The sequence below is a fragment of the Hyperoodon ampullatus genome (genome assembly GCF_949752795.1).
Source record: "Hyperoodon ampullatus genome assembly, chromosome: X".
Taxonomy (NCBI): Eukaryota; Metazoa; Chordata; class Mammalia; order Artiodactyla; family Ziphiidae; genus Hyperoodon; species Hyperoodon ampullatus.
The window spans coordinates 59,547,001-59,560,099 of record NC_136913.1 but is presented as its reverse complement, the minus strand read 5'-3'; the positions used below and the strand labels follow the sequence as shown (position 1 = coordinate 59,560,099).

Sequence of the window (13,099 nt, the reverse complement as noted above, 5' to 3'; positions counted from 1 at the left end):
TACAATATAATATTTGTTTCAGATGTACAACATAGTGATTCTATATTTGTATCAATTATGTGCCATAAAAAGTTATTATAATATTATTGACTATATTCCCTGTGCTGTGCATTACATCCCTGTGACCTATTTATTTTATAACTGGTAATTTGTATCTCTTAATCCCCTTCACCTATTTCACCCATCCTCCCATTCTCTCAACCACTAGTTTGTTCTCTGTATCTATGAGTCTGTTTCTGGGTTGTTTAGGACTCATTTATTTTGTTTGTTTGTTTTTTGTGGTATGCGGGCCTCTCACTATTGTGGCGTCTCCCGTTGTGGAGCACAGGCTCCGGATGTGCAGGCTCAGCGGCCATGGCTCACGGGCCTAGCCGCTTTGCGGCATGTGGGATCTTCCCAGACCGGGACACGAACCCATGTCCCCTGCATCGGCAGGCAGACTCTCAACCACTGCGCCACCAGGGAAGCCTAGGACTCATTTGTTTTATCTTTCTCTGTCTGACTTATTCACTTAGCATAATACCCTCCAGGTCCATCCATGTTGTCACAGATTGCAAGATTTCATTCTTTTTTATGGCTTAGTGGTGTTGGGAAAACTGGATAGCTACAAGTAAAAGAATGAAACTAGACCATTTTCTCACATCATTTACAAAAATAAACTCAAAATGAATTAAAGACTTAAATGTAAGACTTGAAACCATAAAACATCTAGAAGAAAACACAGGCAGTATGCTCTTTGAAACTAGTCTTAGCAATATTTTTTTTGATCTGTCTCCTCAGGCAACAGCAACAAAACCAAAAATAAACAAACGGAACCATATGAAGCTAAAAAACTTTTGCACAGCAAAGGGAACCATCAGTAAAACAAAAAGGCAACTTAACTGAATGGGAGAAGATATTTGCAAATAATATGTCTGTTAAGGGGTTAATATCCAAAATATATAAAGAACTCATACAACTCAGTACAAACAATCTGAATAAGAAATGGGCAGAAGACCTGAATAGACATTTTTCCAAAGAAGACATAGAGATGGTCATGGCACATGAAAAGCTACTCAACATCACTAATCATAAGGGAAATGTAAATAAAAACCACCTCAAATGCAGTGAGATACCACCTCACACTTGTCAGAATGCCATGCTTTTTAGTGAATACCTGTTTGCTGTTTCGGAATTCTCCTGTTTGTCAGGTCTTTCACATGGTCAGTCAATTCCTTCTGCTTTCTCCTACACAGATGTCCATTCCTTGTTGATCTTGTGGCTATGAATGATTTGCCCTTACCTGTTTTTATTTTGAGTTTCATGGGGATACACTGTCACTTAGTTTTGCTGTAAATATTATCCATGAATTTTTTCTTTTGTCTTTTTTACTGAAATGTAACATACATGCAGAAAAATACACAAACACAGTATAGCTCAATCAATTTTCACATCTGAACACATCCATGTAATCGGTACCCAGATTAAGATACAAAACATCACTAACTCTTCAGAAGTCCCCCTCAGGTCCAGTTCCATTCATGATCTCCCACTAAGGGTGAGCACCATACTGGCTTTTAACCAGCATATACAAGTTTCAGCTATGTCTGAACTTTATGCTCTTTTGTGTCTGACTTTTTTTACTCAAATTATGTTTGTAAAACTTAGCTATATTTGTTACTTATAAGTAAAGAACTATAGTCTGCTTAACCTTATTGCTAAATAGTATTTCACTGTGTGAATATGCCAAAATTTATTTATCCATTCTACTATCTATGGGCATTTAAGTAGTGTTCAGTTTGGGGTATTACAAATGCTGCTGCTATGAGCATTCTTGTACAAGCCTTTTGAAGAAATATGGTCTCATTCCCCTTAGGTATATACCTGGGAGTGAAACTGCCAGGTCATAACGGTATACATATGTTTGACTTTTGTGCAACACTACGACCACCAACCCCCCCGAGGTTCTCCATCTTTATTGTTTCCTTTCTTCCATATACTTTAAGCTTATTTTGTTCTTGTTTTCTCCAACTTCTTAAGTTAGTACCTTAGTAACTGATTTTACCTTTCTTTTTTCTAATATAACTGCTGAAAGTTATACCTTTCCCTCTCAGTACTGCTTTAGTTGTATCCCACAAGTTTTAATGTATTTCATTATCATTCAGTTAAAAATACTTCTTAATTTTCTTTGTGATTTCTTCTTTGGCTGATGGGTTATTTATAAGTATGTTGTTTAATTTTAAAATATTTAGGGACTTCCTATATGTCATTGATTGCTAACTGAATTAGATTGTGGTCAGAGAACATAGTGCAATTTCAATCTCTGAAAGTTTATGGAGGGACTTCCCTGGTGGTCCAGTGGTTAAGAATCCGTCTTCCAATGCAGGCGACAAGAGTTCAATCCCTGGTTGGGGAAATAAGAACCCACCTGCCACGGGGCAACTAAGCCTGTGCACCACAACTCCTGAGCCCGCGCGCTCTAGAGCCCATGCGCCACAACTAGAGAGAAGCCCACACACTGCAATGAAGAGCCCACACGCCGCAATGAAAGATCTCGCGTGCCGCGACGAAGATCCCATGTGCCACAACTAAGACCCAATGCAGCCAAATTAATTAACTAATTAATTTTAAAAATTAATTAATTAATTAAGAAAAAGAAAGTTTATGGACACTTATTTGGTGGCCCAGAATATGGTCTAAGTTAGTGAACATACCATGTGCATTTGAAAAAAGGTGTATTTTGCAGTTATTGGATATATTTTTCTATAAATGTCAAACAGGTTAAGGTGGCTGCGAGTTTTCTCCAGATCTTTTATGTCCTTACTGATTTTCTGTCCAGAAATTCTTTCAGTTACTGAAAGAGAAGTATGAAAATCTCTAACTATGGCTGTAGATTTGTCTATTTCTCCATTTAATTCTGTCAATTTTTTCTTCATGTAATTTGAAGGTTGTTATTAGTCACAAATATGTTTATGATTGCTACGTCTTCCAGATAAATTGCCCCTTTTATCAGCATTAAATGTCCCTTTGAAAGTCCAGTAACACCTTTTGTCTTGAAGTCTACTTTATCTGACATTATATAGCTACTGCAGCTTTCTTATGTTTACTGTTAGCATGGTATATTTAAAAAATCTTTTTACGTTCCACCAATCTGTACCTTTATATTTAAATGCATCTCTTGATAGGAGATCAAGATGGTGGTGTAAGAAGATGTGGAGTTCACCTCTCCCCATGAACACATCAAAAATATATCAACTTGTGGAACAATTCTCACCGAAAACTAACTGGAAATTGGCAGAAAGACTCCTGTACAACCAAGGTTGTAAGAAAGATACACAGAAGTCCACAGAGAAGGCTGGGCTCCACTCATGAGTACTGCGTGGGTAGACTGCCCCCAGGTAGGGTAGAGAAACCAGTAGTCTGCTGTCCTAGGCTACTGGTTTCATGCAACAGCCATGCTGTGCTCTCCAGCCAGAGATGAAAGAATGTTCTATCCCTGCTCACTTCATGTCACAAGCATGGCACTGGATCTAGGGTGGCCAGGACCTGGGAAGAGACTTGACCTTGAGATGGGGAAGTGACCCAGCTCTGAGGTGGAGCCCAGGTGGGGCAGCAGTGGTGACCATTGCTGGAATTTACTCAAGAGGTGCCCCAGAAGCAGCCCAGATTTCTGATGGCACCAGAGCTGCTGGGTTTCCCACAGCCGCTTTGCTGTATGTGTACCCCAGCCCAAGCTGAATGTTTTGGCCCTGCTCACTCCATGCCACAGTGTGGCACTACAAAAAAAGGAAATTACAGGCCAGTATATTTGATGAATATAAATGCAAAAACCCTCAACAAAATATTAGCAAACCAAATCTAAAAATATATAAAAAGGATCATATACCATGATCAAGCTGAATTTATTCTAGGGTCACAAGGGTAATTCGATATATGCAAATTAATCAGTGTGATACACCACATTATCAAAAGGAAGGATAAAAATCACATGATCATCTCAATAGATGCAGAAAGACCAATGGGATAAAATTCAACATCCATTAATAATAAAAACTCTGAAAGTGGGTATCGAGGGAACATATCTCAACATAACAAAGGCCATTTAGGACAAACCCACATCCAATGTCATACTTAATGGTGAAAAGCTGAAAGCCTTCCCGCTAAATTCTGGAACAAGACAAGGATGCCCATTCTCACCACTTCTATTCAACACAGTATTAGAAGTCCTAGTCACAGCAATCAGACAAGAAAGAAATAAAAGGCATCCAAATCGGAAGGGAAGAGGTAAAACTGTCATTACTTGCAGATGATGTGGTACTATATCTAGAAAACCCTAAAGTCTCCACCCAAAAACTATTAGAACTAATAAATGAATTCAGCAAGGTTGTAGGATACAAGATCAATATACAGAAATCTGTTGCACTTCTATACACTAACAATAAAATATCAGAAAGAGAAAGTAAAAAAAAAAATCCTGCTTAAAATTGCATCAAAAAGAATAAAATACCTAGGAATAAACTTAACTAAGAAGGTGAAAGACCTATATTCTGAAAACTATAAAACATTTATGAAGGAAACTAAAGATGATACAAAGAAATGGAAAGATATCCTGTGCTCTTGGATTAGAAGAATTAATGTTATTAAAATGGCCATGCTGGGGCTTCCCTGGTGGCGCAGTGGTTGACAGTCCGCCTGCCGATGCGGGGGACACAGGTTCGTGCCCTGGTCTGGGAAGATCCCACATGCCGTGGAGCGGCTGGGCCCGTGAGCCATGACTGCTGAGCCTGCGCATCCGCGCATCCGGAGCCTGTGCTCCGCAACGGGAGAGGCCACAACAGTGAGAGGCCCGCGTACTGCAAAAAAAAAAAAAAAAAAAAATGGCCATGCTGTCCAAAGCAATCTACAGATTTAATGCAATCCCTATCAAAATATGCATATTTTTCACAGGACTAGAGCAAATAACCCTAAAATTCATATGGAACCACAAAAGATCCTGAATTGCCAAAGCAATCTTGAGGAAAAAGAACAAAGCCAGAGGTATAATGCTCCCAGACTTCAGACTATACTACAAAGCTACAGTAATCAAAACAGCATGGTACTGGCACGAAAACAGACACACAGATTAATGGAACAGAACAGAGAGCCCAGAAATAGGCTATGGTCAATTAATCTATGACAAAAGAGGCAAGAATATACAATGAAGAAAAGGCAGTCTCTTCAACAAGTGGTGCTGGGAAAATTGGAGAGCTACATGTAAAACAATGAGATTAGAACATTCCCTCACACCATATACAAAAATGAACTCAAAATGGATTAGGAGACCTAAATATAAGACCTGAAACCATAAAACTCCTAGAAGAGAATATAGGCAGAACACTCTGACATAATTGTAGCAATATTTTTTTTGGCTCTGTCTCCTAAGGCAAAAGAAGTAAAAGCAAAACTAAACAAATGGACATAATTAAACTTAAAAGCTTTTACACAGCAAGGGAAAATACTGACAAAATGAAAAGACAACCTACACAGTGGGAGCAAATATTTATAACTGATGTGACCCATAAGGGATTACTATCCAAAATATTATGAACAGCTCATACAATTCATCATCAAAAAAACAAACAACCCAATAAGTGGGCAGAAGACCTGAAGAGACAGTTTTCCAAAGACATACAGATGGCTAACAGGCACATGAAAAGATTCTCAACATCACTAATTATTAGAAAAACGCAAATCAAAACCACAATTAGGTATTACCTCACACCTGTCAGAATGGCTATCATCAAAAAGTCTATAAATAACAAACGTTGGAGAGGATGTGAAGAAAAGGGAACCCTCGTACACTGTTGGTAAGAATGTAAATTGGTGCAGCCACTATGGAAAACAGTATGGAGGTTCCTCAAAAAACGAAAAATAGAATTACCATATGATCCAGCAATTCCACTCCTAGGTATATATCTAGAAAAAAGGAAAACACTAATTCAAAAAGATACATGCACCCCAATGTTTATAGCAGCACTATTTACAATAGCCAAGAGATGGAAGCAACCCAAGTGTCCATCAACAGACGAATGGATAAAGACGATGTGGTATATATATATGTATATATGTATACATACATACACACAGAGAATGGACTATTACTCAGCCATAAAAAAGAATGAAGTTCTGCAATTTGCAGCAACATGGATGGACCTAGAGGGTATTATGCTTAGTGAAATAAGTCAGACAGAGAAAGACAAATACTGTGTGATATCACTTATATGTGGAATCTAAAAAGTGATACAAATGAACGGATATGAAAAACAGACTCACAGATACAGAAAACAAACTTGTGGCTACCAAAGGGGGCAGAGGAAAGTGGGGAGGGACAAATTAGGGGTATGGGATCAACAGATACAAACTACTATGTATAACATAGATAATCAAGAAGGATATACTATATAGCACAGGGAATGATACTCATTATCTTGTAATAACTTATAATGGAGCATAATTTACAAAAATACTGAATCATTTTGCTGTATACCTGAAACTAATATTGTAAATCAACTATACTTCAATTAAAAAACAAGTAGAATGCACCTCTTGTAGACAGCATGCAGTTGAGTCTGGTAATCAATCTCTGATTTCTAATTTGAAGGTTTACTCCATTTATATATATATATATATTTTTTTCCCATTTATATTTAACATCATTACTGACATGGCTGGATTGGGATTTACCATTCTGCTATTGGTTTTCTGTTCATCTCATCTGTTTTTTGTTTCTCCATTCTTTCTTGCCTTCCTCCCTTTTAATTTCTCCATTGACTTTATAGCTTTCTCTCTTTGCATTATTTTTAAAAAATAGACCTTAGTTTTAGAGCAGTTTTAGGTATACAGTAAAACTGAATGAAAAGAACACAGCATTCCTATATACCCCCTGCCCCACACAGACACAGCCTCCCCCCACTATCAACATCGAGCCGCAGTGGTACATTTGTTATAATCAATGAACCTACACTGATGCATCATTATCATGCAAAGTCCACAGTTTACATTAGGGTTCACTCTTGGTGTTGTACATTCTATGGATTTGGGCAAATGTATAATGACATATATTCACCATTACAGCATCATACTAATAGTCTACCTGCCCCCCAAATCCTCTGTGTTTTACCTATTCATCCCTCCTTTTCCTCTAATCCCTGGCAACCAATGACCCTTTTACTCTCTCCATAGTTTTGCATTTTCCAGAATGTCATGTAGCTGGAATCATACAGTATGTAGCCTTTTCAGATTAGCTTCTTTCACTTAGTAATATGTCTTTAAGGTTCCTCCATGTCTTTTTATGTCTTGATAGCTCATTTGTTTTTAGCAATGAATATTATTCCATTGTCTGTATGTACCACAGTTTATCCATTTGCCTACTGAGGGCATCTTGGTTGCTTCCAAATGTTGGCAATTATGAATAAAGCTGCTATAAACATTTGTGTGCAATTTTTGTGTGGACCTAACTTCAACTCATTTGGGTAAATACCAAGGAGCATGACTGCTTGATAGTATGGTAAGAGAATGTTTACTTCTGACAAACTGTCTTCCAAAGTGTCTGTACCATTTTACATTCCCACCAACAATGAATGACAGTTCCTGTTGCTCCATTAGCCATGCCAGCATTTGGTGTTGTCAGTATTTTGGATTTTGGCCATTCTTATAGGGGTGTAGTGGGATCACTGTTGTTTTAATTTGCAATTCCCTAATGACATATGATGTTGGGCATCTTTTCATATGCTTATTTCCCCTCTATATAATCTTCTTTGGTGAGGTGTCTAAGGTCTTTTACTCATTTTTAAATTGGGGTGTTTAGGGACTTCCCTGGTGGCTCAGTGGTTAAGAATCTGCCTGCCAACACAGGGGACACGGGTTCGAGCCCTGGTCTGCGGCTTAGTTGCCGCAGAGCAACTAAGCCCCTGTGCCACAACTACGGAGCCGGTGTGCCACAATTACTGAAGCCCAAGCGCCTAGAGCCTGTGCTCCGCAACAAGAGAAGCCACCGCAATGAGAAGCCCATGCACCGCAACAAAGAGTAGCCCTCACTCAATGCAACTAGAGAAAGCCCGCGCACAGCAACGAAGACCCAACACAATGAAAAATTAAATAAATAAATAAATAAAATTGGGGTGTTTAATTGAGGCATTACTTCACTATCTCTGGGACCCACTGTTTCAAATGGCAAGGTGACAACAATTCATATCACTGTTCTTCTGTGTGTAATATGTACTTTATCTCTGGCTGCTTTTAAGATTCTCTTTTTCTTTTGTTTTCGGCAGTTTGACTATGATGTCCCTAGGCTTGGTTTTCACTGTATTTAAAACCTGCTTAGTTAGGGCTTACTGCTATTTCTAAATTTGTGTTTCACAGATTTGGGGAACATTTCAGCCATCATTCCTTCAATTTTTTTTAATGGCCCCTTCTCTCTCTTTCTTCTCTCCTACTGGTATTCCAATTGTACATATGGTAGACCTTTTTACATTGTTCCACAGGTCATTGAGGCTCTTCGTTTTTAACCAGTCTTTTTTTTTTCTTCAGATTGGCTTATTTCAAGTTAACCAACCCTTTCTCCTGTCATTGCCAATCTGCTATTAATCTCATCCAATTTTTAAAAATTGAAATATAGTTGATATACAATGTTATGTTAGTTTCAGGTGCATTACAGTGGTTTGACATTTGCATACATTATGAAATGATCACCACCATAAATCTGGTAACCATCTGTCCCTACACAAAGTTATCACAATATTACTGACCACATTTCTTATGCTGTATATTACACCCCTATGGCTTTATTTATTTTATAACTAGAGGTTTATAGCTCTTAATCCCCTTCACCTATTTCCCCTCTCCAACCTCCCACTCCTGTGGCAACCACCCGTGTTTTTGTCTGTATCTATGAGTCTGGTTTGATTTTTAAACTTCAGATATTGTATTTTTCAGTTCCACAATTTTTTGTGCATAGTTTCTACTTCTCTGAGATTTCTTACCTTTTCATTCATTACAAGTATATTTTCCCCTATGCCCTTGAGCATAGAAATAAGCTGCTTTAAAGTCCTTATCTGCTAATTTCAACATCTGAGTCATCTTGGGGTTGGTTTTCATTGATTGCTTTTCCTCTTGAGTATAAGTCACATTTTCTTTCTTTTTTTTTCCTGTACGTATAGTAGTTGAGGACTGAATCCCAGACTTTGTGAATGGTTATGTTGTAGAGATTATGAATTCTGTTTTGTTCCTCTAAAAAGTACTGATTTTTTCATTTCAGTTAGTTTTCATTTGTCTAGAACGAAAATTCCAAATTCTGTTTCCTCTGCATTGGGCAGTAGCTGGATTATCCATTCAGTTATTTTAGCTCTACTGAGGGTGCTTGGAGTCAATCCTGTATAGCTTAGTAGTCTGCCAGAGATTTGGACAGGCTTTATACAATTAGGGCTCCTCCTCTGTGGTTCTCTCCTGGGATATCTTCTCAGGTTTCAGTTGCTACAGTCACCCTGAACTCAGTTCTCTCCTTCCTCATCCGATAAGACTGGTTTCTATCCAAGTTTTACCTACCTCCATATTATAGCAAGTGCAGCCTGCCCATGGGTGAAAAGCTATAAAAAAAACAGGAAACCTTTTCAAATGACCACTCTTCTCTTTGCTACAGTGGAAACAGCATTGGAAGTGGGAATTTTAGGGCCTGTATTAACATCCTAGCCTGTCCACTTTCTAGCTATGTTTACTTTGGGTTAGTTCTCAGACACCATTTCCTCATTCTAAAATGGGAGTAAACACAGTCCTCGCAGAGAGTCGCCCGTGGTTTCCTGCTTCAACAGTGCTTGGATGGAACCCGGCGCTCATCTCCCGCTCTGGCCGGCCGCTCAGAGCCAGCCCTCGCCACCACCTCACAGCGCCCTCCGACCGCCCCAAGGTCCCCGCCGCCGTCACAGTGCCGTGCAGCCACCGCCACCGCTTCACCTCAGCCGCCCGCCATGACGACCGCGTCCCCCTCGCAGGTGCGCCAGAACTACCACCAGGGCTCGGAGGCCGCCATCAACCTCCAGATCAACCTGGAGCTCTACGCCTCCTACATCTGCCTGTCCATGTCGTACTATTTTGACCGTGATGATGTGGCTTTGAAGAACTTTGCCAAATACTTTCTTCACCAATCTTGTGAGGAGAGGGAACATGCTGAGAAACTGATGAAGCTGCAGAACCAACGGGGTGGCCGAATCTTCCTTCAGGATATCAAGAAACCAGACTGTGATGACTGGGATAATGGGCTGAACGCAATAGAATGTGCGCTACACTTGGAAAAAAGTGTGAATCAGTCACTACTGGAACTGCACAAACTGGCCACTGAGAAAAATGACCCCCATTTGTGTGACTTCATTGAGACTCATTATCTGAATGAGCAGGTGAAATCCATTAAAGAATTGGGTGACCACGTAACCAACTTGTGCACGATGGGGGCCCCCCGAATCTGGCATGGCACAGTATCTCTTTGATAAGCACACCCTGGGAAATAGTGATAATGAGAGCTAAGCCTTAGGCTGGCTTCTCGTAGCCATAGGGGTGACTTCCCTGGTCACCAAGGCAGTGCATGCATGTTTGGGTTACCTTTATCTTTTCTGTAAGTTGTACCAAAACATCTACAAGTCCTTTCCTTAGTACCATTCTTTCAAATAAAGTAATTTGGTACCCCCCCCCCCCAAATAATAAATAAATAAATAAAATGGGAGTAAGAATGTTTGCTTCATGGGGTTGTTAAGAGTATCAAGTGAGATAATACATGAGATAAGGAAAATAGGCTCAGAGGGGCTAGATGATGTCCTATCTAAGCGGTAGGAGTAATTGGTTACTCCAGATCTGTCCGTGCTTTTTCTGCTGTGCCATATTGCTTCCATCTTTCTAAGGACTACCAGCTCCACCTTTCCCTCCCAAACACACCTCCAAGTACCTACCATGATCTAATTACCAAACTGAGCACCAAGAACACAGTAAGCCAAAGTCCTTGCCCTCAAGAAGTTCCAAGTACCATTCCCTTCTTATATAAGTGTTGACTGCCCTACAGTCTATGTCTGATTTTGGTCACTCTCAGGGCCTTCAGATAGCTGTTTTGTTATATTCTGTTCAGTCTGTAATTGTTATCTATAGGAGGGGTTGGCCTGATACAACCTACTCTGCTGTTACCAGAAGCAGAACTGCTATTTATGGATTTTTGGCTTTGCTATCTAGCTGCTCAGTATGTTTTTATGCCATGATATTTGGAGAAATTTAAAAACTATGCTGTCCCACTGCCCCCATCCTCCCAAAATCATGTGCTATTTATTTTAATAATAAATGAAATAAAATACTGACTAGAATCTTTCTATTACTCAGAATCTTTGTCCAGATTTCTTTTGCTTCTAAAGGGCAGCAATACTTGGTCTGAATTTAATTGCTCGAGAGTTAGGGACCAGTAGTGTAGTAGTATAACTACTCTCCTCCCACCCCTCCATACCTGATGTTTTCTTGGCTATACCCTGATCAGGTAATGCTCCAAATTTCCGATGCTGTTCATACCAGTCATTCACTGTCATAGATGCCAGACTTGGATAACCAGCTCCAAATACTCTGCAAGAATAACACTGCATTTAGAAAAGTAAACATAAATAGCTCTATTAAAAAGCCTCTTCTCTTTAGTGATAAAGCCTGTGTCTGTTTCATCCTTGTTCCCCTACCCAGCTATCTTCTGAGGATTTGTGCAAACTCCTGTTAGGATATGTAAAAAGAGGCATCCAGGAAGGAGAATTAAAGGCAAGAGCTTTCATGAGAAGATAAATAGCCCAGAATCATCTCCCAGTAAGCAATCCTGGAGGCTAATGCCCCACAGAGGAGTGATGATACGATGGAAGGAGTATTTATACTTGGAGGGTATAAAAGATACACAGAGGAAGAAGACTCTTCTGCCACCCTATGGAAAAGCATCCCCAAACTCAGAATTAAAACCTAGATAGGCAAACATGTCCTTTTGAGAACTGTAGCTGAAGGAAACAGTGGGAAACAATTTTAAGGTCTACAATTCTCCCTTAGATTCTTTTCTTCTTTCTGTTTTTAATTAGTTAATTAATTAATTTTTGTTGGTTTCCTTTCTAGCCTATTTTTAAGCTCCAGTTTGTGAGGGAAATGTCTGATGAAGACAGACAGAGAAAGTATCAGAGGAGATACCTCTGATGAAAGAACAGCCTCCCCAGGTGAAGCCATTACCTTCTGGTACTCATGCACTGTAAATGAACCATAAAAGCAGGGGGCTTGCAAAGGCAACCCACTTTTTAATACTACCTACTTGGCTTGGGCCATGTTCCGAGTGAGAACAAACGGTTTCATTGGAGGCCTGTCCCGACGAGATGAGTGAGAAGTTGATGCCTAAAAAGGAAATTAATTATCAGAAGTGTACTTGTCATTCTGCCCACCCTACTATGCAGGCTCTTATGTCTTTAGGTGCTTAAAAAGCCCTATTTATCAGTCTCTAAGATATATCTGCAGAATACTAATGGTGGAGGTTGGTTAGCTCTCCTGAGGTGGCCCAAGTATCTTGCTGGAAAGGGAGGAAGAGAAAGCTCTCCCAGGAATCATTTCACCACAAGTGAAAAATTACTTGACTTTAAAATACTCCCCTCCAAAGAGGAAGATTCCAAAGCCTTCTTCCCTGTTCCATCTAAAACCCTTGAGCTCAATTTGAAGCCCCTTTCCTTAGCCTGGCCTTCAGTGCTAAAGTTGAATTATGAAGACCCTTCTGCTAAAACCCTGTCCAATGTAATTTTGCTATTAATTGTCATGAGCTCCCTAGGGTGTTTTAGAAGTGGATGTTCCTAAATGCAAGGGGGGGGGGAAGAATGGGTTAGTATTTTTCATATATAGGTGCACAGAAATGTTTCAAGGAAACTTGGCTGTCCAGGGGCACACCAAAACAAACTATGGTCAAGAAAAGATGTTCACTTGGTTCTAAACTCCATCACTTCCAGAGCCAATCCCAATACCAAATGAGAAAGTATAAAAACAAAAAACTGGCGGGCTTCCCTGGTGGCGCAGTGGTTGAGAGTCCGCCTGCTGATGCAGGGGTCACGGG

General features: G+C 39.8%; 2 protein-coding genes across 2 annotated transcripts in view; one reads left to right on the top strand and one right to left on the bottom strand.

The window, feature by feature from the left end:
* Window positions 1-13,099, bottom strand: part of IGBP1 (immunoglobulin binding protein 1) — a 39,586-nt gene that overhangs the window by 15,609 nt on the left and 10,878 nt on the right. Inside the window, exons 4-5 of the mRNA XM_079728233.1 lie at window positions 12,317-12,396; window positions 11,492-11,604 (exon numbers count right to left, since the gene is read on the bottom strand). Of these exons, the coding sequence (XP_079584359.1) occupies window positions 11,492-11,604; window positions 12,317-12,396 (193 nt within the window). The remainder of the gene's footprint in view (window positions 1-11,491; window positions 11,605-12,316; window positions 12,397-13,099) is intronic.
* LOC307069916 (ferritin heavy chain-like) lies at window positions 9,981-10,496 on the top strand (the record flags this gene model as incomplete). Its single annotated transcript, XM_079728234.1, has 1 exon — window positions 9,981-10,496. The coding sequence occupies one exon, from the start codon at window positions 9,981-9,983 to the stop codon at window positions 10,494-10,496; it is 516 nt and encodes a 171-aa protein (XP_079584360.1).